The following is a 26,737-nucleotide window of genomic DNA, read 5'->3' on the forward strand; positions in this document are numbered from 1 at the left end:
AATTTATCTAAAATACGAAAATAAACTTTTTACTGATGAAAGATAGAGCTCCACAGTCTTCCACAAAGTTGTAAAGTAACTTATTTTGAATAAATTTGTTGAACATATTAAAGCTCTATCTCTTTTAGTTTTTGTTATACAAGAAATTTAAAAAAAAAGATTAGGGTGTTCCTGAAAAAAACGTTTTTTTAGTATAACTTTCGTATCTTTTACTTTTTGTTAACACAACCTTTGAACAGCTTATTGAAAACTTCAAGCCGAGTATTTTTCTCCAAGACACCGAAGGTCTAACTTTTTTCTTTAAAAAGTTATGGACACTTTTCGTTAAAAAAATAGCCTATTTCAAGGCTCAATATCGCTGATGCGGGCACCTAAAATTAAATTCTGTTTCCACCACATGAAAGACCATACTTATTAGTATATTTGAGCAAAAATTGGCGAATACGATATTTTTTTAAAATTTGCAATTTAGATTTAAAGTTTGTAGTTTTGCAGGTTCAACGCATTAAAGCATTTACACACATATCGTTGTATTATGAAAAAAGCCACTTTCAAATATCATTCTCTCATCGCAGCAAGCTTTGCATAAGTGAAACGACTGTCAAAAAAGGTTTCTGATTTTATTCGTTTTAAATAAAACTAGTAAATATGGATATTAGTCGAAGAGAGTTGGCGAATTTGCTTATTGCTGGTAAAAAGACAGATGAACTGCTTAAGTTCATTACTTGTTCTGGCCAATCACGGAGTAGCTACTACGAATTGCACGGTCATCATGCTCATGCTCATGCAATGCCCCACCCTACTGCCCATAGGTGCCTGGAAACTTAGATGGCATATGTCAAGTTGCAGCTGGCTCATCATAAGATGGAAGTAATGCTGGTCAGTAAACCGAAAAAAATTCAGCGTGTCATGATCTGCGTCGGTGGTCACTCAATTCTATCGATGTGTGCCCTGAAGCACCTGGGCGTGATGGTCGACGATCGATTTAATTATAATAATAATCTCGACTATGTATGTGAGAAGATTGCATGGATAACTAATGCATTGGCAAGGATCAAGCCGAACATCGGAGAAGCAAGATGCAGCACGAGAAGGGTGTCTCATCCTCAATACTGAGGTATGGAATTCCGGCCCGGGCTGCTGCGCTGAATTCAAAGCGAAATTGACAAGCACATTTTGCCTAATGCCTGTTCGTGTCGCGAGTTATGGGTTTTTGAGACCATTTCGTGGTGTTTTGATGGTTGTAAAATTAGGCGCGGTCCATGTTCATGGTATTTTTATGGGTTTGCATGGTGTTTGAACCCATGAGAATTGGCTCGGGATTCTACCAGCGGAGGTATACATAAAATGCAAGGTACGAGCGGACTGATTGGCAAAGCGGCAGCAACAGTGAAGCAACGCAGAGAAAGGAAGGTAGACCAACCGACTCATCCGAGCACGGATGCTTCCTGAAGTACCTGCATCGGTTTGGACATGCTTCGTCACCCCTTTACCCAGAGTTTGTGAACGTGCAAGAGACAGCGGAATACGTGGTCATTGAATACCCTAGATTCGAAGAATTTCGAAAAGGTATGCTCGGCGTGACAGTCGACAACATCGTCGAAAGATGTGCCACGATGAGCATATTTGGGATACTGTAAACAGTGCACAGTGGTCCAGATCGCTAATTTAGGAGGAATTTTTACTTTCTGACAAACCTGTATAATTTAGCCGTATCATGTCTTAGGATGAATTTGTGTACTTTAGAAGATGCTTCTTTTTATTGGAATAGTTATTAGAGTGGTTCTAATTTATCTAAAATACGAAAATAAACTTTTTACTGATGAAAGATAGAGCTCCACAGTCTTCCACAAAGTTGTAAAGTAACTTATTTTGAATAAATTTGTTGAACATATTAAAGCTCTATCTCTTTTAGTTTTTGTTATACAAGAAATTTAAAAAAAAAGATTAGGGTGTTCCTGAAAAAAACGTTTTTTTAGTATAACTTTCGTATCTTTTACTTTTTGTTAACACAACCTTTGAACAGCTTATTGAAAACTTCAAGCCGAGTATTTTTCTCCAAGACACCGAAGGTCTAACTTTTTTCTTTAAAAAGTTATGGACACTTTTCGTTAAAAAAATAGCCTATTTCAAGGCTCAATATCGCTGATGCGGGCACCTAAAATTAAATTCTGTTTCCACCACATGAAAGACCATACTTATTAGTATATTTGAGCAAAAATTGGCGAATACGATATTTTTTTAAAATTTGCAATTTAGATTTAAAGTTTGTAGTTTTGCAGGTTCAACGCATTAAAGCATTTACACACATATCGTTGTATTATGAAAAAAGCCACTTTCAAATATCATTCTCTCATCGCAGCAAGCTTTGCATAAGTGAAACGACTGTCAAAAAAGGTTTCTGATTTTATTCGTTTTAAATAAAACTAGTAAATATGGATATTAGTCGAAGAGAGTTGGCGAATTTGCTTATTGCTGGTAAAAAGACAGATGAACTGCTTAAGTTCATTACAAGTAGTAATCCAAATGTAAAATTGAGACTTGTTAATGTTCGAAAGAAATTTTATATTTTGTTAAAACAACCTTTGAACAGCTTTTAGAAAACTTCAATCCACGTTTTTTCATAACTCTGAAAGTCTAACTTTATACTTTCAAAAGTTATGGAAACTTTTCGCTCATAAATAGCCCTTTTTCAAATGTCATTATCTCTGATTGGGGCAAATAAAAGTAAGTTCGGATTGAACCATAGAAAAGAACATACTTTTAAGTATATTTGAGCAAAAATTGGAAAATATTATTTTTTTTAAGCATGTAATTTTAAATTTACTAACCAAAGTTTTAAATTTTATCGCATAGCGACATAAAAGAAATTGCCTAAAGCCTTTGTATTTCCTTTTCTGTTTTGCTTAGGGGAATTGTGGGAAAAACCGACACTGTGGGTAAAACCGACACCCCACAACTTTTCCTAGAAATCAAATTTTTATTCATTTCATAATGATACAATATTATTAGTACGTTTATTTAGAGCATTTGAAGAAAAATTGGATTTACGTTAGTGCGCCGAATGTCATAAAAATTAACAAAACATTCGACAGCAGCGTTCATACTCGTCTGGATGTAAAATTTCGTTGGTAGATTTTAAGGTTTTAACCGAACGAAAGCTTTTCAAATCACCCCATTTTTCAGTACCTATTATTATCGGCCTGTCCTATGATCAACTAGGTGCATTGAAGACGAGTTTGAAAAATTCAATATTTTTAATTGCTTTTATAAAAAAATGTGCGCTGTTGGGGTAAAACCGACACCCTATGGTTAGGGTAAAACCGACACCCTGTTAAGATGGTTGTGTATAGTTGCGATTCATTTCAAAATACTGGGGATCTTTGTGACACTTCAATTAGCCTATTAGAACACTATAGTATTAGCAGAAACACACAGAAATACTTTTATTGTGTTTATTTCTTGTAAGTCTCTTTAAAAATCAAAAATTGGAATTTTTGCTTATCTGATCCTAACGAAGCTTTTGCTATTTCTGCAAAAAGGTCATCAAACCGAATTTATAGTGTTCTCTTGGTTTGTCATAGACGAATTTTATCACAATGAGACAATGATATTATGTATACTCCAATAGATCGTTGATGATCAGAGTCTGAAAAATCAAATCTGAAAAAGATAGTTTTACTAAGAAGTGTGTGTGTCACTTACAAGTGAATGAATCCAATTAGCAGAACGTAGAACGCTTGAAAATCTTCTCTTATGAAATAAAATGACACTGGAGGTTGCAATGATGTGCGCAAGGATTATTTGGAAATACTCATATCAATAAATAATCCTATAGCATAAAATACTCTTATTTATAGTACTACGCTTTCGAACTTTCTTCCCCTCACTACATGATGAAGCAATAAAAAGCACATATTTGCATCATACATACTCACACTTTATTAATCAAGCATATATCTCATGTTTAATAAAGATAAAGATTTTAATAAAGTGGAGAGAAAATAAATTAAAGGGGGTGTCGATCTTACCCCTATGGGGTGTCGGTTTTACCCGCAGTGCTTACAAAAAGTCACTTTGTTTTCCAAGTTTTACAACCAATATTTTTTAATGAAATTAATTTTTTGAAGTGCTGAAAAAATTAAGTCTTGTTAAGAATTTTCTGAAGAAGAATTCTGCATAAAAATTATAATTTTATTGGTTTTGTGGCAACTTAGAAAAAGTGTTAAGCTTAAGGTGTCGGTTTTAACCATAATTCCCCTACATATCAACAATACAGAATGTGTTCATTAAAAATAATTTGGCTATGACAACAATTTATGATTTATATAAGGAGAATTTATTCAATGCCAATTAATTCAAAAGTAGATGCATTGCATTTTCAGGTATATCCAGCGGTGCTCGTTGAATTCGACGTTTACATTTAAGAGAAATTATAGGATCTGATGAAACAAGAAGTCTCTTGAAAACGTCATCAAGATTGACGAGTCGATCGAATTTGCGTGCGTGGAATTCTCGGAATCTGCGAATACTTTTATTCCTGGTTTCTTGAACTTCTTCACTGCACATACCTACTGGCAGCATGTTATGTTGAATAATGCTTCCTCCATGGACCAGGAGTTTATGCACGGTTGGTGAGAGAGCGTACCAACCATACAGGCGTACATAAAGCAATCGTGTATCTTCGGCGTAACTCCGGTAAGCATCCGCGTTAATTCCCAATTTGCTGTTGATGATTGTTAATAGCACATACGTTCTAGCAACATTTCGCTGGATATACCTGAAAATGCAATGCATCTACTTTTGAATTAATTGGCATTGAATAAATTCTCCTTATATAAATCATAAATTGTTGTCATAGCCAAATTATTTTTAATGAACACATTCTGTATTGTTGATATGTAAGCAAAACAGAAAAGGAAATACAAAGGCTTTAGGCAATTTCTTTTATGTCGCTATGCGATAAAATTTAAAACTTTGGTTAGTAAATTTAAAATTACATGCTTAAAAAAAATAATATTTTCCAATTTTTGCTCAAATATACTTAAAAGTATGTTCTTTTCTATGGTTCAATCCGAACTTACTTTTATTTGCCCCAATCAGAGATAATGACATTTGAAAAAGGGCTATTTATGAGCGAAAAGTTTCCATAACTTTTGAAAGTATAAAGTTAGACTTTCAGAGTTATGAAAAAACGTGGATTGAAGTTTTCTAAAAGCTGTTCAAAGGTTGTTTTAACAAAATATAAAATTTCTTTCGAACATTAACAAGTCTCAATTTTACATTTGGATTACTACTTGTAATGAACTTAAGCAGTTCATCTGTCTTTTTACCAGCAATAAGCAAATTCGCCAACTCTCTTCGACTAATATCCATATTTACTAGTTTTATTTAAAACGAATAAAATCAGAAACCTTTTTTGACAGTCGTTTCACTTATGCAAAGCTTGCTGCGATGAGAGAATGATATTTGAAAGTGGCTTTTTTCATAATACAACGATATGTGTGTAAATGCTTTAATGCGTTGAACCTGCAAAACTACAAACTTTAAATCTAAATTGCAAATTTTAAAAAAATATCGTATTCGCCAATTTTTGCTCAAATATACTAATAAGTATGGTCTTTCATGTGGTGGAAACAGAATTCAATTTTAGGTGCCCGCATCAGCGATATTGAGCCTTGAAATAGGCTATTTTTTTTAACGAAAAGTGTCCATAACTTTTTAAATAAAAAAGTTAGACCTTCGGTGTCTTGGAGAAAAATACTCGGCTTGAAGTTTTCAATAAGCTGTTCAAAGGTTGTGTTAACAAAAAGTAAAAGATACGAAAGTTATACTAAAAAAACGTTTTTTTCAGGAACACCCTAATCTTTTTTTTTTAATTTCTTGTATAACAAAAACTAAAAGAGATAGAGCTTTAATATGTTCAACAAATTTATTCAAAATAAGTTACTTTACAACTTTGTGGAAGACTGTGGAGCTCTATCTTTCATCAGTAAAAAGTTTATTTTCGTATTTTAGATAAATTAGAACCACCCTAATAACTATTCCAATAAAAAGAAGCATCTTCTAAAGTACACAAATTCATCCTAAGACATGATACGGCTAAATTATACAGGTTTGTCAGAAAGTAAAAATTCCTCCTAAATTAGCGATCTGGACCACTGTGCAGTGTAGTGACGAGCAGAGTTAAAAATATTCAAATTCATTGAATGAAAATTGATCATATTCAGCAGCATTCATTTTAAATATTCAGTGACGCAGCTGAAAAAAAGGTCAAACGAACAAACCGCCCATTCATCCATGCAGATTTTCATTCGGCTCCGATTATTACACGAAGCAACCGTGCAGCAACGAATCAAACGCATCAAAGTAAGCCCTGGCACAATATAAGCGATGATGACTGTTGTTTCATAAGCTTTATCGACATTTGAAAACATTTTCCTAGATAATTAGTGTAATGAATATATTGTACGATAATCAACTGAATGAATAAGATGGATAGTTGAATGAATATTTTTTTCTATTCACCGCAAGTCGCAACAGGTTCATTTTCAGCCGTCAACAAAGAGCTTCGATTATTTTTAACTCTAGTGACGAGTATACTCTCCGAGCTGCAGAAGAAGGGGTGAAGGGACCAACAAATTAGCGCCGCCGACAAGAAAACCGACATGACACAACAAATCGGGTTCGGGAGAAATTCTGCCACCTGAGTAGATCCACCGCAGGGGATGAGTTGAGTAGCAGGTAACGCAGCACAGGGTTCGGTTCTTCAACATCGAACCGGACGCCAGGATCCACCGGAATCACTAGACTGACCTAGACACCCGAATAGTTGACCGAGTGAAATAAAACCAAAGAAGAATATGTATCGGGCGAAGTTCCTTCGCCGGGAAACTCTTCGTCGGCATAAGCTAGATTCACCGCCGGGGACTAGACTGAGTAGACCGCGACGAGACACCACCAGTCGCGAGTCATCAGGGCACCAACGAACCAGATGCGCTGCTTCACCGGAATCGCCGAACTGACCTCGACACCTGGTTGGTTGACAAAACCGAGTAGTTCGAGAACAAGTCGGGAACTCAATGAGTAAGTGGTGCTGCATGGTACGAGAAGGGAGTTGCGGTGCTGAATGGCACAAGGTAGCCGAGTTATTGTGCTGAATGGCATAAGGGAGCCGAAGGGCTCGGTAAATTAGACAATCTGAAGATTGTCGCCCAGATTGTCTTCGTAGGAGAAGAGAGCTAATGCTCGACCCACAGCTAACCTTCCGACTACCAGGCAGAAATTGTTAGTCTGTGTGGATGGAGGATGTCGATGGAGTGGCACTGCAACCCTGCTGGAAGTAGTTGGATTAGAGTGGGTGCTATGCACATAAAAATAACCTTCCCGAAGTAATGCCGTAAGGTAGTGGCGGGGAGGAATCAGATTCTGGGCAAGAGCAAGTGTTTTTGCGGGTCGTGTGGCAGCCTAAACCCCTTTCCCTGAGTTGCTGGTTTTGCACATTTTTTTTCCTGCGAAGGGCTCTTTGAAAGGTTTTTCTGCTCTTAAAAAACACACATACATACACAGGCATTTGTCGTAGACAAAAATATTTGTGACGTAAAATTTTTGACAATTTGTGACATGGTAGAATGGTCCATTTTTACCTGAAATAATTTATGAATGGTCCCAAAGTTGATTTGATAAGGTTGAACTTTCAACACTTGTGACTAAACACTCAATTTATTGAATTTATATAATCAAATAAATTGGAATATATTATACAAAACAATTAAAGTGTATAACACGCTATCGCTCCGATATATTCTCACTTGTTAAATTGAATAGTAATCCGCACTAGAAAGTACCCTATCTTTATTAATTGTTTTTTTTTTATAATTTCAGATACACGTTCAAAATTTACAATCAATGTTTTGGTACTATCTCGCCTGTTTCATTATATTGTTTTTGATATTTCTTTATCTCGATTGCTGTAAACCGAAAAACTTTCCGCCTGGTCCAAAATGGTACCCGATCATTGGCAGTGCACTAGAGATAACAAGCGGTCGACAGAAAACCGGTATGTTGTGTAAAGCCATCAATTTGATAGCCTCGCGATATAGACATAATGGAGCAATAGGTTTCAAAATTGGCAAAGACAAGATCGTGATGGCGATTTCTGGCGATTCGTTGCGCGAAATGATGAACAATGAAGATTTGGACGGCAGACCAACTGGCGTCTTCTACGAGACAAGAACGTGGGGTCTACGAAGAGGTATTCTACTAACCGATGAAGACTTTTGGCAGGAGCAGCGGCGATTTATAGTCCGGCACCTAAAAGAATTTGGATTCGCTAGAAAAGGAATGGCGGAAATCATTCAAAATGAGACTGCGAATATATATCAAGATTTTCGCGCCATGATCGAAGCGGGAAATGGCAGTGCTCTTGTACAAATGCAAGGTGTTTTTTCGGTGTATATCTTGAATACTCTATGGTTGATGATGGCCGGAATTAGATACACCAAAGACAATAAAGATTTAAAATACCTACAGTCGTTACTACATGAGTTGTTTGCGAATATTGATATGATGGGTGCGCTTTTTAGTCATTTCCCGTTTATGCGGTTCTTCGCTCCAAGATTTTCCGGCTACAAACAGTTTATTGAAATTCATAACCAAATGCACAAGTTCATTGGAGACGAAGTTGAAAACCATAAAAAGACTTTTAATATCAATGACGAACCACGAGATTTAATGGATGTATACCTAAAAATTCTGCAATCGAACGACATGAACCCGGAAAGTTTCTCGCAAGATCAGCTTCTGGCCGTTTGCCTTGATATGTTTATTGCCGGCTCCGAAACAACTACCAAAACGCTTGGATTTGCCTTTCTATATCTTATCAGGCAGCCTGAAACCCAAAAGAATGTACAAAGAGAAATCGATGAAGTCATTGGTCGAGATCGCCTTCCTACGCTGGAGGATAGAGTCAAGTAAGAAAAAAATATCAGATACACTGCTATGAGAATTGCCTGAAACGAATAACGTTCAACAAAAAATACTTTGCGGTTAAATTAGCAATCAATTCCCGTATAAGGGTTAACTGTTGGGTTTCTCGCTATGTTGTTTCTTGGACTTTGTAGTTTTTGACGTAGGACTACGTCTTGGTTTTCGATATGGGGGTGCACTTCGCTAATTTAACAAAAATGGTATGTAACGAAAAGTGGTTAGGTTTCAAACGCTTATAATTCAGCCATCTCACGATAGATTTTCAAATTTTTTGCACATATCACTCAGAAATACTTCCAAGAACAGATTCCAATAGAGGGATTCCATGAGAAACCGGCCGACCGCAAAATATGACCATCGTCGATTCGAACGAAACTTTACATTTGTGTTCGGTTTAATCCCCATGATTTTTTCTGGCAATTTCAATATTCTAATACAAGAGCAATTTTTGAAAAGGGCGTAGACGTTTATCATTTTAAATCAAAATGCATTTAACAAATATCTTCCAAAATGCGATAGTTTTCGAGATATTTAGAATTTTGCTCCAAAAAAAACAATTATTTCATGTAATTATGTTCTTTTTAAAAGTTATTCGCGTTACTCCATCATAAATTGTCAAAAGTCTAATGTTTATCGTTTTAAAGACATAAAAGAAGCTTTTTCAGTGTATTTGGATCATGGAGAAGCTTTTAATAAAAAAGTTTTCCTAACAACAACTTTTGACAAATTTTTATAATTCATACTATGCTGTTAAAAGTTCAATTTTACTTTGGAATATGATTCTAAACGCCATTTTGAATCAAAATGCTCATGACAAAAAAAAATCTGAAATGTAGTAGTTCTCGCGATATTTTAAATTTTGTTTTAACAACATAATTATTTTGTTTTATTATGACCTTTTCAGAAGTTATTTGCGTTTCTTTATCGACAACAGTTAGTTTTTCGTAAGGCCCATAACATTTCCTATAGCTTTCCCATTGAAGCGATATTGTAAACCGTTTGAAAGCTTTACAAAAACAATCAAAATATGATTCAACCATAGGATCTGATGATTAAACTATATAGTTGAATCATTTTGATTTAAAATGGCGTTTAGAATCATATTCAAAAATAAAATTGTAATTTTGACTGCAAATATTATGAATTATAAAAATTTGTCAAAAGTTGTTGTTAGGAAAACTTTTTTATTAAAAGCTTCTCCATGATCCTAAGACACTGAAAAATCTTCTTTTATGTCTTTAAAACGATAATCATTAGACTTTTGACAACTTGGGGTAACGTGAATAACTTTTAAAAAGGACATAATAACATGAATTAATTGTTTTTGTTGGAGCAAAATTCCAAACATCTCCAAAACTGTCGCATTTTGGAATATATTTGTTAAATGCATTTTGATTTAAAATGATACTTAGAATTACATTCTGTAATAAAATTACAGTTTTGTATGTCAATTAGTATGAAATTTAAAAACATGTATAAAGTTATTGTTAGAAATACTTTTTTGCTGATAATTTCTCCATCATGAAACCACATTCATAATATTTTTCCTTTCTCTTTAGGTTTTCGTTGACAAAATATCAAACATTAGAAAAAATGGGTTTTTTGTAATTTAAATTTTTATCATAAATTTTTGCTTTTGTGAAAAATGACAACATTTTTTTCAGTGTATATTTTTTCGTGCAGAAGTATTCATTACCTATAACTCGTTCTCAGATAGTTTTACTGTATAAAATAGCGTATTCGAACAAAAAAATGAAATTATTGCACGTAGAAATGTTTACGCCCTTTAAAAAAACTACGCTTGAGTCAAAATAATCTTATTGCCTGTGGAAACTGTTTAGTCTTCCATGCCGGTTGAACCTGTAAAGTTGTATCGGAATCTAAGATGACCGACACGATTTTGGAGATTTTCGGACGGACCTTCGTGGAATTCCTCAATAGATAAACCCAAAGATTTTTGATATCACGGCATTAAAAATTTAAATAATGTATAACAGACAAAATATCACGCATTTGCACACAGAAGGTAGCGCTTTCCATCCCAAGTCTGACACGACAGATTTATGTATCTGGCGCGCAATGCTTCTATGAATTACGTCATCGTCGACTATTTAAAGAACGGATTTGGTCGGACAAGCTCAGTTGGCTGTTAAACGGCAGGCGGAGCAGATCACTGCGCTGCGTGTTTTCACAGCTGGTGTAGCTGAGTGCAAAATCCGTTACCCTGGCTGTGGAGGTATACTACGCAGTTCCGTTCAACACGCCACTGAGCTTGTCCGTTATTTTGTATTGTGCTCATTTCAAGCACGCTTTTATGTACAATCTCGAACGCATTAATTCGTACACAAAATCGCTTGAAGGGCCGAGCTCCATGTGCAAACACGGTTAACATAGCGTCATGTTACTAGTTGTCTCTTTCGCTCTAGCCATCATCATCAGCGTAAACTTTGTGCGTACATTGACTAATCCATGTGCAGTTGTGTTAGTGCGAGATTGAGGTTATATCGTATAGAATTTTTACCAAATGAGGTTAAATCAGATGGCAAGTCGTAAATGTCGCGTATACATATATGCCTTTACAGTAAACACATTGAAACTTTGTTGGTGTCTTAGACGTCAAATAAGTCAATTGGCGTAAGGACATGTGTGTGAGTACACCCAGCTGTTTGATTCGAGCATTGTACAACTGAGCACCGTTCGCTTGGGTTCAATGTTTGAGGCGAATGTGTAGGTAGGTAGGGTAACAGGGGTATTTTGGACCGCTTTTGGATGTCATGAGAAAAAAATATGAAAAGATACGGTTTGGCTACATAATTTGGATCATTTAACAGGGCTAATATGTACGGTAGGGTGACAATAAAACGACCATTTTTGAAGTCACTAATCTACACCCCTAGCGTCGTTCCAAATCATGAAAAAATGACACTGTCCAAATTTGAGCGAAATCGGTTAACCCTAACCTCTCCCCAAAGAGCTTGAAGTTTGTATGGGATTTTTGGCCAAAATGTATGGGGAAACACTCGCAGTTCACAAAATCGCCGCTAGAGGTGGCTATAATTATCCGAACACTGACCTAGGAAGGAGTTAAGCTTTTGAAGATATGCCGAACAAGTTAGTCGAAGACTGCAAGACAATCCGAGCACCCGTTGAATAGTTATTAACATTTAAAGTTGGATACTCCTGCTTCACATTCGAAAAGGGCGTACTCCACTTATTTCATATATGTGAACCACGTGTAAGGAAAGAACAAGATCAGGAAAACTCACATATCTCAGAAACGATAAGAGATAGACAATTTTGATGTTCTACAAAGTTGGAGAGTAATAGATGCACTTTCAGTTTTCGCTTAAAATGTTCAGAATTTCCCCGCATGGTGGCGGTAGTGAGCCAAACCATTTGAAGGTACTACTCCTATCTGTACAACGGTAAGAGATAGAGCAGTTTAATGTTCTACAGAGTTGTAGAGTTACTAAAAAACTTTCTTTTCACGTCTTGAAAATACAAAATTTACCCGCATGGTGGCGCCAGTGAGCAAAACTAATTTTAAGGTGATGCGCATATCAGAACATTGGTAAGAGCTAGTGCAATCTGATGTTCTACGAAGTTGTAGAGTACTAAAAAAAATTTCTTGTCTCATTTGAAGAATGCAAAATCAGCCCTCATGATGGCGTCAGCGAGCAAAACTATTTTAAGGTAGTACATCTATTTGGACATTGGTAAAAGGTAGTGCAATATGATGTTCTACGAAGTTGAAGAGCACTGAACAGACTTTCATGTCTCGTTTCATAAAATTTAGAGTTAGACCGCATAGTGTCGATAGTGGCATAACATTCATTTGATACTACCCCAAGCTACCAAAAGTTCGGATCACTTAATATTTAAAAAATTAAAAAAGCGCATTTCGCTGCCAAATTTCCTGTATTTATTTATTTTGCCTACGATCTAATGTACTTTTGTTACTGTTTGGGAAATTTTGTCTGTGCTCTTGCACCACTTGCAACAGATACTGAAGCTGCTCTTCATCTTTTGTATTCTTTCCGCAAAAACGTTGTATTAGCGCAATACCCCGTTCTGTGGAGTCGTTTACGACATTATACCATACTTCTCGTCCTTTCTGAAGCTTGCTTGAAGTTTCCCATTGTATCGGATCTTCATTCAAGAAATTGGTTGAGAGGCCAGATATTTCAAAGAAACTCAGTGTTTTTACTAACAAAGTCTAACACTTTCAATAATTTTAAAAACGTGAGCGAAGACAGCTGACACGCATCGCATTCACCATCTGCACTTTTTCGCCTGTACTAATTTCTGGATCCAAATTGCCATACCAACTTGTACCTCGGACAGATATCAGGTAAATATTAACATCTTTTTCAGGGGTGGCAGACATGTAAATCAATAATTTTTGCATCAGATGAAGATCGTTTCTAGCAGCAGATAAAGCATCGGTTGCTGTAAACCATGACATGACATAAGCCCGTAGTATGAAAATACACATACGGTTTTCCGGACAAGCTAACACGATTTGTCAAAGCGACGATGGATCAGGTGATGTGCGTTGTTCGAGTATCAGGTACACTCTCGAGTCCCTTTGAATCACGAAGAGAGTTACGGCAAGGTGATGGTCTATCGTGCCTGCTGTTCAACGTTGCGTTAGAAGGTGTAATAAGGAGAGCAGGGATAGACACGAGTGGCACGAACTTCAGGAAGTCCGTCCAGCTTCTTGGCTTCGCCGACGACATTGACATAATGGCACGGAACTTTGAGGCGATATCGGAAGCATATATCAGACTGACGGCTGAAGCCATCAGGATTGGACTTGTCATCAACGTTTCGAAGACAAAATACATGAGAGGAAGAGGTTCCAGAGACGACAATGTGAACCTCCCATCTCGAGTTCAGATTGACGGTAACGAAATCGAGATGGTCGACGAATTCGTGTATTTGGGCTCACTGGTAACCGCCGACAATGATACCAGCAGAGAAATTCAGAGACGGATCTTGGCGGGAAATCGAGCCTACTTCGGACTCCGGAGGACGCTCCGGTCTAACAAAATTCACCGCAGCACGAAGTTGATTATCTACAAGACGCTGATTAGACCGGTGGTCCTCTACGCCACGAGACCTGGACTATGCTCGTGGAGGACCAACGCGCCCTTGGAGTTTTCGAACGAAAGGTGTTGCGTACCATCTATGATGGCGTGCAGATGGAAGACGGAACGTGGCGCAAGCGAATGAACCATGAGTTGCATCAGCTGCTGGAAGAACCATCCATCGAGCATACCGCAAAAATAGGATGTCGTAAGAATGTCGGACGATGACCCGGTGAAAATGTTTCTTGAGGGCGACCTTATAGGAACAAGAAGACGGGGCACACAGCGAGCAGAGGATGACCTGCGGACAATTCGAAGGCTGCGAGGCTGGCGACAAGCAGCAATGCATCGAGTGGAGTGGAGACGGCCTGAACGGTAAGGTAAGTATGAAAATACACATTTCACGCATATAACTTTTTTCCCTCTGGCTCATTTTGAATTGACCCCGAAACATCCAAATTAAAAAAAAAATATATGGCTTTAGACATCCATCTTGCCCTGCTTTGGGCGCCTGGTTGTTTAAAAACAGTGAATTGCATCCAAGAATGCTAATACAAGCGTCAACAGTTCATTGTAGTCGTCTCTCGGCTGGTAGTACGTTATTTGGTTCCAGACAAAACTGACGATCTCAAATTTCTCATCACCGAGAGTTGCGATAATGCTCGATACATTTTTTCTATGACCGAGAAGTAGTGCACCCTAATCTGCGTGTTTTTATCAATAAATTAAAAAAAGTTTAGAGTAGAATAGATTAGAATTACGAGAATAGCAAACTAACTACTTAAAAATGGTGGAAATGAAGTTGAGTAATATTGACAAAACTAACTAAAAGCATATGACTAAAATGACCTAAATTAGTCTAATTCAATATTTACATAGATTTTCACCTTGTTGTTTTCAAATCCTGCAGTAACTTCCCATCCCAGTGAACCATAATTGGAGCAGATAGGGTAGACGAGCCCTTATTCATCTCATTAGTCATGATGTCACACTATTTTGATGATAACTCGACGTAGGGTGACTGGAATGCACATAAATAGGTATCATCATCTTTGCTTCGCTCATAAGAAGCAGTGCAGTTAAAATTTTTGCTTGGAAAATGTAAAATGGTCGCGTTTGAGCGAAGCGAAAAGTCGAGTACAACATACCCTTATTCATCCTACCATTTGAGCTAATGCGTTAAATAGAAATAGCAGATACTGCTCTAACTAATGTGTTCAAATGGGTGGGATGAATAGAGGAGCTAAGATGAATTAGGGAGCAGTAACCCTACATTAAATTCTTCTTTCAAGGTTGCAGTTGCTACTTCCCAATAGTTCTGGCGAGATAATCATATTGTTTCACGATTCAGTATATAGTCATCTGCGAAACATAAGTTTTATAGTTCAGCAACTAAGTGAATACATGCGATCTTACTCAAATCGACTCCAACGCTAATCAGTACCGCTGATATAACGTACATTGCGTTACAATCTGAGAGCCCAACACGATAAAGTGTAGCTACAAGAGGATCTGTCATAATATTCGTTTTGGTAAGTTTAGGAACTAGATTTAAAATTTTTTATAAGCTTCTCAATATCCGCATGACACCTATTTTCCATCTACTCAGAGCTAAAGTTTATGTAGAAAACATTTTTAGACCCGCACATCGTTGACATACAATGTTTTGACGAAGAACGATAAGATAGTGAGTATTTTTTTTCCTCGTCGTTTTTGTCGGTTCCGACAGCATGAAGTAACAAGTCCTCGCCCGGAGATGCCGTAGACTCAGGTGATTCGCATTTCTAATACCAAAAGATCCTACTCCTGTGGTAGCAGGAAAAGGGTTAGGTTGCCGGTAAACTCTAAGCTTGCTCATATGACCCTTTCCACGCTTTTCTAAAACTTTCTTCCTTCAACCCCTTGCTCTCCCTTGAGTACTATGGCTCTTAATATTGAAAAATATGCTTCATTTTCCAGTCCCTTGCTAATTGAATGTCGTTAAAAAACTTAGTGAGTTAGCTAATACGATGTTACATACAAAATTATACATATTAGTACACATTACAGTTTCCCTTGAAAAAGGCCAAAACCAGTGGTCGAAGCGCCGCGCAGTATACAACAGCCGTTCTTATTTATAGACCATAGAAGCCGAAAATCCACTAAACATCCATCCGGTCGTTTTGACATTAAAAATGTCTTACTCCACTATCTGGGGCTAGGTGTCATTCTAAAATCTACACTATCTCCCATGTAACGAAACTATGTAAGGTTTGCACGCTTATAACTCCGATATTACTAGATGGATTTTAATCATTCATACACCAACCGATTTAGAAACACCTAACTGAAATATTGGTAATAATTTAATATCTCCCCAATAAAAGTAGACTTTTGGAAATTGGTAAAATTAAAAAGTTCACGAAAAACGGGAAAATTACCATTCGTGAGGCAGATTTCTCAGACACAGCACAGCCGTCAAGAGAGGGCAGCTTAGTTGCTCAATGAAACACGAAAAGTCATAAATAGAAGCAACGCATGTCCGTTTAAATCAGTTGTTGCTCTTATCCCATCCGAGCAACATCGTCTCCGGGCGATGCAATAAGCGCTATCGATTTTCGGTAACGTTGGCATTTGCACACACTCGCACCTAAGTGACTAAACCATATACGGTTAGTTTATAAATAGAGGTGACGCGTACCCGTTTGAATCAGTTTTTGTTCTTATGTCGAACGGGTAAGATCATGGCTGCAGCGTTTGGGCACTACAATAAGCGATAGACGCTATGCATTTTCGGCAGCGGTGGCCGTGTGCGGATTTTCGGGTACCAGCACGGTGTCACAGAATGATTTGCAAAGTGGGTGGGCGGGGTGGTTTGGATTTAATTCAATACGGTGTGTGCTGCTTAAGAGTGTTGTGTTTGAATAAAATATATTTATTTTTATGCATGCGTGTGCGTTGTAACTTGTTAATCCATGTTTACGGCGCTTTGTAGTTGCGTAGGGTAAAGAGCCTATTGGTTTTCATGTTTCATATTTCGGTTATATGTTTTTTATCAGTAAGGCATCTGACAACGTGCTTCTGTAGTTATTGCACTGTTCAGCAGCGTAGTATTTTATATAGGAGAGTACACTCAGGTTTTTTACGCGGATTTTGAAATTTACGCGGTTTTCATTAACTCGTTTTTTTAAATTTACGCGGTTTTCATTTACACGGCCTATATCCCCTGCGTGAAAAATCTGAGTGTAATTGCATCGGAAACAATCACATTCCCAGCAGAACTTCTTGTTTTCTAATTTCAAACACTTTTGTTTCGTACTGCACACAACGGAAAATTTTAAAACAGAACTTACCGTCCCAGCAGCAGTTGAAGCGGGTGTTCTTTTTCGATTCAAATTCAAGCCATGTCTTAAGCGTTACTGGACTTAAAATTATTTTCCCAGTTTATCCAGTCAGAATATCTGTCCTACCCTATGTATTTAAAACACAGTTCTAATTGCGTTTTAAAGTATACAACAAATTGAACGGTTGGGTATACTAATTTAAATTTTAAAATAAATCTGTGCACCTATATAACATAAAACGCTGCAGAATTGGTTTAATAATACAATGTTTACACTACGTTACACGTTTTAATAATTAGCAACAAGAAAAATGTCACCAAGATAGCATAAAACCCATTTTAACTGGTAGTGCGAACGTTGCATAACAATGTAATTTATCAAATAATTTCATTTTTTCCACCACTAATCGATCAAGAAATACTTAAACTTAAGATTGTTTACTTAAGTTCATTAGTACATTATTGAAAATTTAAATGGAAAATGAAATTTCATATTTCATGGAGAATCTCTCCATTTCCGTTGGCGGGCGTGGGCTTCCTCATCACAGCTCTTAATATGGAACTTTTCTTTTGAATATATTTTCTGGACAGACCAGCCTATTTTTACTAGATGGATCAGCCAAATAATGCCAATCACCTAGTGAGATACTTGATTAATTAATAGATTACCGTTAAAAGACCTTCAATAAATTATGTTTTGATGGGGAGGGTATATAGCAAATTGTAACATATGAAAGCAGGCGAGTGAACAAGAACGTGAGTCGATATGTGTGATAGATAAAATTCATTTGCACGCTCTTGAAAAAAGCTACATTTTTAATGTCACCGTGGTCGTGTCCTGTACATAACCCTTTAATTTTTTTACATTCCATTCTTTTTAGCTGTTTTACTTCGTAATATGACTATTATTTCAAAATTTCCAGAAGTTGGTTTAGCTACAACGGCAGATTATTGAAATTTATTGAAACTATTGAAAATGACAATTGCAGAATAATTAGAATTAAAATGAATAGAATGAATAAGTTGAATAAGATAAATGAGCTGAATAAGATAAATGAAATAAATGAAATGAATAATCTAAAAAACTAATAAATTTAATAAAATGAATAAAATGTATAAATAAGATAAAATAAAACTCATCGAGTCCCATGTGAAAAGGTTCCTTAATTGGGATTTATTCATTTCAATTATTTTTTCATTTTATTTACTTTATTTACTTTTTATATTTTATTTATTTTATTAATTTTGTTTATTTTATTTATTTCATTTATTTTATTTATATTATTTATTTTATTTTATTTCATTCATTTTATTAATTTTATATTTCAATTGTCATTTTGAATAGTTTCAATGATATTTTATTAATATTCTGTTGTATCACAAAAGATAATTCTTTTTCATTTATATAAGGTTCGAAGTGAAGTAGAACAAAACTGGCGATGACAATATATTTTTACATTTCACAAAATTGATTTCAAAAAATTAATTTTTTAAATTATTGGTATATCTTTTTCACAATAGCGCTAGAGTTTTGATGTGTAAGTAAGAAATGTTTTATTAAATTATTAGAATATCTTTTCCATAATAGCGCTAGGGTTTTGATGTGTTAGTAAGAAATTTTCGTTTTCAAAAATAATGAAAATTATCTAAAGAACATGCTTACAAAAAATTAAATATAAATAACTTGCTTTATAAATTTGACCCTTGGTAATATGATTAGATGACTCATAGTAATCAGTATAAAAGATATAGTTTCGCACTCACTATAAGATTTAACACAAAACTTTTCTATTAATGATATTTTTTCACATTTAATTAGATAAAAAGACGAATTCCTTAGATAGGTGTGAAAAGCCCCGGGTTCCCCTATAAATAAAACCGTTTTTTAAGAAATACCTTAAAGCTTACTTTTGAATCTTTTGTGGAATAAGAAGTATAAAAAATAGTGCTTTCATGTCTTCAGCATGTTTTAAAAGACATGTTGTTATATAAGTTGAAAAGTGATATATGACAGTAAAGCTCTATTTCGAACAGTTGAAAAATTCTATGACAGATCTTGCTAGAACTACTCTAGCGGGTACTTAAATGAAAAGAAGAGCTCTGCCATGTACAACAACTTTTCTAAACATATTATAAGGCTAAATTATTTAATTTTAGTGAAAAGTAAAACTTCCGGCAAAATTCACTTTCTGGTCCACTGTGTAATGTACAGATAGGCTCACTACCTTAAAATAGTTTTGCTCGCTGACGTCATCATGACGGCTGATTTTGTATTCTTCAAATGAGACAAGAAAATTTTTTAGTACTCTACAACTTCGTAGAACATCAGATTGCACTAGCTCTTACCAATGTTCTGATATGCGCATCACCTTAAAATTAGTTTTGCTCACTGGCGCCACCATGCGGGTAAATTTTGTATTTTCAAGACGTGAAAAGAAAGTTTTTTAGTAACTCTACAACTCTGTAGAACATTAAACTGCTCTATCTCTTACCCTTGTACAGATAAGAGTAGTACCTTCAAATGGTTTGGCTCACTACCGCCACCATGCGGGGAAATTCTGAACATTTTAAGCGAAAACTGATGCATCTATTACTCTCCAACTTTGTAGAACATCAAAATTGTCTATCTCTTATCGTTTCTGAGATATGTGAGTTTTCCTGATCTTGTTTTTGCCTTACACGTGGTTCACATATATGAAATAAGTGGAGTACGCCCTTTTCGAATGTGAAGCAGGAGTATCCAACTTTAAATGTTAATAACTATTCAACGGGTGCTCGGATTGTCTTGCAGTCTTCGACTAACTTGTTCGGCATATCTTCAAAAGCTTAACTCCTTCCTAGGTCAGTGTTCGGATAATTATAGCGACCTCTAGCGGCGATTTTGTGAACTGCGAGTGTTTCCCCATACATTTTGGCCAAAAATCCCATACAAACTTCAAGCTCTTTGGGGAAGGGGTTAGGGTTAACCGATTTCGCTCAAATTTGGACAATGTCATTTTTTCATGATTTGGAACGACCCTGTAGGTTGCGAGATTTTTTTTCATATAAATCATTGTCACCCTTATCATTTTTTGGATATGTAGTGTCTAAATAGTCAAATAAACGTAAATACTTGGGAAAAATGAAAAATCATTAACGCGCATTTTTCTTATTTTGGACCGCAAGCATATTTTGAACCATCGATAACCCTTTGTACCATTGCTGCAAACATATTTTGAACAAATCTCGAAACAAATTTTGGATCATCTAAATAGCATAGCATAGCATAGCAAAAACAACCGCAATCATCAGTCTCTACGCATCGCTGGATCGAGATAGAAGTGTTTTGTTTTCGGTCTGTTGGAAAAAGAACAGTGCAGTAATCCGCGTTCAAGGTTATTTTGCCATTCTCTGCCTATTCGAGGTTTGGACTTTTATTTTCTTTTGTGCGTGTGTTAACCGTTAGGCCACATTCCTCAACCCTTTGTTCGTAAAGCGAGGATTGAACAATAACCAGCTATTTAAGCTGGACTGGTGCGTCGTGGGAAACGAGTATACAGATAAGTGAAATCTACCTTTTTGATACATTTACGGCTTTTTCCCGTCTGCGCGGGTGCTGACCCCGTGCGTTGACGGTGTCGATGGCTTCCTCCCCGGATGGCCAAATGGAGATCGAGTCGACTCCTAAGGCTCTCCCCCGACCCAAACAATATCCAGAGCTCTCGACCGGTCCCTTTGTGGTCTTCTTTCGGCCCAAAACAAAATCGCTGAATCTATTACAGATTTCAAAAGACCTGACGGAACGGTTCTCGGCTGTGACCGAAATAAAAAAGGTCCGCTCAGACAGGCTGAGGGTCGTGCTGACTAACTCAAAGCAGGCAAACGATATTGCTTGCTGCGAGCACTTTACGAAGGACTATCACGTGTATATTCCAGCTGTAAAAGTACAGTCTGAAGGCGTTGTCACCGATGACAGTTTGACATGCGAGGATCTGCTGCAGTACGGGGTTGGCCGTTTTCGAGACCGCATACTTCAGCCAGTGAAAATACTCGAGTGCAAGCGTTTGCACTCAGTAGTAGTTGCGGGGGATGGTTCAAAATCGTACCCCAATCAAACTCTTATCGGTTGACCTTCGCTGGTACCGCTTTGCCAAATTACGTCCTCTTGCACAAGGTTCGTCTGCCTGTGCGTCTGTTTGTGCCGCGGGTCATGAATTGCACAAAGTGTAAACAATTGGGTCACACAGCCACCCATTGTAGCAATAAGGCCCGCTGTGGAAAATGCGGGGAGAATCATCTAGATGATTCGTGCAGTAAGAATGCTGAGAAGTGTCCTTACTGTGCAGAGAATCTGCATGATATCTCGGCATGTCCCGCGTACAAACTACGCGGGGATAAACTAAAACGTTCCCTTGCGGGACGATCCGAACGTTCTTTCGCAGAAATGCTAAAGAAAGCTACACCACCAACCTCAACAAACATCTATGCTCACTTGCCTCCTAACGAGGGCGAGGCTGATGACCCACAAGAGGGAACATCTACTAGGGCGCCTAGAAGTTATAGGAAGAGGAGGAACATTTCCTCTCCTAAAGTTCGTTGTAAAGGCCAGAAGGTATCCCTTGACGGGACTCCGAAAGTGATATCGATTGGAAGTGTTGCAACCAAACCGAAGCAATTAGCTCCTGGTCTCGGAGGATTAAACTCAGAGAAGGAGTTCCCAACACTTCCCGGACCATCAAAAATCCCAAGTGTTCCTCTGTTTCAGTTCGAGAATAATCGCGGCACTGGAATTATCAAACTCTCGGACATTGTGGACTGGATAATAAAAACTTTCAATATAACTGATCCTATTAAAAGTCTTATGTTAGCTTTTCTCCCTACAGTAAGAACATTTTTGAAGCAGTTGACTGCTAAATGGCCCCTCCTCTCAGCGATTGTATCCTTCGATGGCTAACTCATCGAACGAGGTCACGGATTTGATCACTGTTCTACAGTGGAATTGCAGAAGTATCATCCCGAAAATCGATTCCTTCAAAATTTTAATAAATAATTTGCGTTGCGATGCATTTGTATTATTTGAAACTTGGTTAACTTCCGACATAGATCTCAACTTTCACGACTTTAATATTATTCGCCTGGATCGAGACACCCCCTATGGAGGAGTGCTTTTGGGGATCAAAAAGCGCTATTCTTTCTACAGAATTAACCTTCCCTCGATAACAGGTATTGAAGTTGTCGCTTGTCAAGTAACAACCAATGGCAAAGATCTTTGCATAGCTTCCATATATATTCCCCCCAACGCCGCGATTGGGCATCGCCGGCTACATGACATCATAGAATCCCTGCCTGCACCGCGACTAGTTTTAGGCGACTTTAACTCTCACGGTACGGAATGGGGTTGCCTTTATGATGATAACCGTTCCTCTTTAATTCACAATATTTGCGACAACTTCAACATGACAATTCTAAACACGGGTGAAATGACACGGATTCCTCCCCCACCAGCGCGCCCAGGCGATTTATCCCTTTGCTCGACCTCGCTAAAGTTAGAATGCGCGTGGAAGGTAATCCCTGATCCCCACGGTAGCGACCATCTGCCGATCGTAGTCTCAATCAATAACGGCTCAAGGCCATTGGAAACAATCAATATTTCGTATGACCTCACACGAAATATCGATTGGAAGAGCTATGCTGCCGCGATATCCGACAACATCGAATCTACTCAAGAACTTCCTCACGAGGAAGAGTACAGCTTTTTGGCTGGCTTGATTCTCGACAGCGCGAATCAAGCTCAGACTAGGCCAGTACCCGGCGCGAACATACAAAAACGTTCTCCCAATCCCTGGTGGGATAAAGAGTGCTCAGACGTGTACGCAGAGAAGGCCGCCGCGTTTAAGACCTTCCGGAACGACGGGTTACCCGCTAGTTTTCGACAGTACGCGACGTTAGACAAGCGAATGAAGAGTTTGATGAAAGCCAAAAAACGCGGTTATTGGCGCCGGTTCGTCGACGGATTAACGAGAGAAACATCGATGAGCACTCTTTGGAGAACAGCCCGACGTATGCGAAATCGAAACAGTACTAATGAGAGCGTGGAAAATTCAAACCGTTGGATATTCGATTTCGCCAAGAAGGTTTGTCCGGATTCCGCCCCGGCACAGAAGATCTACCGCGCCGCGTCCCGTCACGATAACGCGAACGAAACACCTTTTTCGGTGGTGGAGTTCTCACTTGCTCTCTTGTCGTGTAACAATAAATCTCTAGGGCCAGACAGAATCAAATTCAACTTGTTGAAGAATCTGCCAGACTCTGCCAAGAGACGCTTGTTGAACTTATTTAATAAGTTTCTTGAGGCTAACATTGTCCCACACGATTGGAGGCAAGTGAAGGTCATCGCCATCCAAAAACCAGGAAAACCAGCCTCCGACCACAATTCGTATCGACCGATCGCAATGCTATCTTGTATCCGGAAGTTGTTCGAGAAAATGATCCTATCCCGCCTCGACAATTGGATCGAAGCAAATGGCTTACTGTCAGATACACAATTTGGCTTTCGCAAAGGCAAAGGGACGAACGATTGTCTTGCGTTGCTCTCAACCGAAATTCAAATGGCCTATGCCAGTAAAGAGCAGATGGCATCAGTGTTCCTAGATATAAAGGGGGCTTTTGATTCAGTTTCTATCAACATTCTTTCAGAGAAGCTGCACCAGCATGGTCTTTCAGCGACTTTAAACAACTTTTTACTAAACTTGTTGTCGGAAAAGCACATGCATTTTTCGCATGGTGACTTATCGACATCACGATTTAGCTACATGGGCCTTCCCCAGGGCTCATGTCTAAGCCCCCTGTTATACAATTTCTATGTCAACGACATTGATGAATGTCTTGACAATTCCTGCACGTTAAGACAACTTGCAGACGATGGCGTGGTGTCTGTTACGGGACCCAAAGCTGTCGATCTACAAGGACCATTACAGAATACCTTGGACAATTTGTCTGCATGGGCTATTAAGCTGGGTATCGAATTCTCCACGGAGAAAACTGAGCTAGTTGTATTTTCTAGGAAGCGTGAAACAGCACAACTACAGCTTCTATTAATGGGTCAAACTATAGCTCAGGTCTTCACAGTAAAATATCTAGGGGTCTGGTTCGACTCGAAAGGTACTTGGGGATGCCATATTCGGTATCTGAAACAGAAATGCCAACAAAGGATCAACTTTCTTCGTACAATAACCGGAACGTGGTGGGGTGCCCACCCAGGAGACCTAATTAGGTTGTATCAAACAACGATACTGTCGGTACTGGAATACGGATGCTTCTGCTTTCGATCCGCCGCGAACATACATTTCATCAAACTCGAAAGAATTCAGTATCGTTGTTTGCGTATCGCCTTAGGGTGCGTGCAGTCGACCCATGAGTCTCGAAGTCCTGTCGGGCGTTCTCCCGCTGAAAAATCGATTTTGGGAACTCTCATATCGATTGCTCATTCGATGCGATATCTTGAACCCGGTCGTGATTGAAAATTTCGAAAGGCTTGTTGAACTCAATTCTCAGACCCGTTTTATGTCCCTGTACTTTGACTACATGGCGCAAAATATTAATCCTTCTTCTTACAATCCCAACCGTGTGCATTTCATAAATACTTCTGAATCTACTGTTTTCTTCGACACATCCATGAAAGATGAGATTATTGGAATTCCGGACCACATACGCCCACAAGTGGTTCTAAATATTTTTTATAATAAATTCCGAGAAGTCGACTGTTCTAAGATGTTTTATACTGACGGATCAAACCTCGAAGGGTCCACTGGCTTCGGTATTTTCAACCAAAAGTTCACCGCCTCCTACAAACTCAGTGACCCTACTTCAGTTTACGCCGCAGAACTAGCTGCTATTCAGTATACCCTTGGAGTCATTGACACATTACCCGCAGACCATTACTTCATCGTCTCGGATAGTCTGAGTTCTATTGACGCTATTCGCTCGATGAAACATGGAAAGCATTCCTCGTATTTTTTGGGGAAAATACGGGAGCTACTGAGTGCTTTATCTGACAAATCTTTCCAGATTACCTTGGTGTGGGTCCCTTCTCATTGCTCCATTCCGGGCAATGAGAAGGCGGACTCCTTAGCTAAGGTGGGTGCCATTGAAGGTGACGTTTTTGAAAGACCAATTTGCTTCCACGATTTTATCAGTATTACTCATCAGAGAACCCTCGAAAGTTGGCAAACCTCGTGGAGCAATGGGGAGCTAGGAAGGTGGCTACATTCGATAGTCCCTAAGGTATCGACGAAACCTTGGTTCAAGGGGATGGATGTGGGTCGTGACTTCATTCGTGTGATGTCCCGACTCATGGCGAACCATTACACGCTGGATGCACATCTCCGACGTATTGGGCTCGTGGAGAGTGGTATCTGCGCTTGTGGCGCCGGTTATCACGATATAGAGTACATAGTCTGGGCGTGCACCGAGTACAGTTCCGCTAGGTCTCGGCTTATGGACACCCTCCGGGCCCGAGGAAGACCACCCAACGTCCCGGTTCGAGATGTGTTGGCAAGCCGCGATGTCCTCTATATGTCCCTTATATACACCTTCATAAAAACCATCAATATCCAACTTTAACTGCCCCTTTTTCCTTATCATTCTCAGAAACGCTCTCTTCTACCTGTACCATACACCCACGATGGTTTGATGCGACTCCAAGGCGATACAAAACATCCCTGTCGAATGAGCCAACAAACAGGGGACCTAAAGCACGAACATCACACGCACAACTCGAAATGTAGCCGATCAACATCTGAGTCGCACTACGAAATCGTCTGGAGAAACCCCTGCCATCTTGAGAACGACCACCTGGCGTCCCAGTACATGATTCTTCCTGATGAAGGCCACCCTGATTCTGTAATCCATCCGTTGATATCCCGAAGTCTGAAACTGAAATAATGTTCTCCCCCTGCCATGTTTGTCCACCCTACTTCCCCTGACTCTTATACACAGAAGTAACACCCCTTCCCCCCCCCCCCCCAAATATCTTCATGAAGCATTTAGCTCTTCTTGCCTTTTCTAGATTTAACTATTATAGTATATGATCTCGTTGAAAATGCCCAACTCTACTACCACATAAAATAACTCTAATTAATGTATCCGAATCTTTACAAAATTTAATCACGCCCTCTAATTATTTCTACTTTAAAGATAGTCGTAAACATTTTCCCCCTTAGTTAAACATTATTTGCCCCAATAATCTCATTGCTAAAAATGTCAAACCATATTGCCATAAAACTAAATGACCCCCTAATCTTACGAAAATTATATTACCCCCTTGTGTATATGTATAGCTATAAATGCGCCTTAGTTT

General features: G+C 38.2%; 1 protein-coding gene across 6 annotated transcripts in view; it reads left to right on the plus strand.

Annotated features, from left to right (window-relative positions):
• Positions 1 to 26,737, plus strand: part of LOC131682791 (probable cytochrome P450 303a1) — a 202,671-nt gene that overhangs the window by 122,743 nt on the left and 53,191 nt on the right. For all 6 annotated transcript variants that reach the window (XM_058964544.1, XM_058964546.1, XM_058964545.1 and 3 more), the window contains exon 2: positions 7,885 to 8,972. In XM_058964544.1, the coding sequence (XP_058820527.1) occupies positions 7,885 to 8,972 (1,088 nt within the window). The remainder of the gene's footprint in view (positions 1 to 7,884; positions 8,973 to 26,737) is intronic.

This window comes from Topomyia yanbarensis, chromosome 2 (assembly GCF_030247195.1).
Source record: "Topomyia yanbarensis strain Yona2022 chromosome 2, ASM3024719v1, whole genome shotgun sequence".
Lineage (NCBI taxonomy): Eukaryota > Metazoa > Arthropoda > Insecta > Diptera > Culicidae > Topomyia > Topomyia yanbarensis.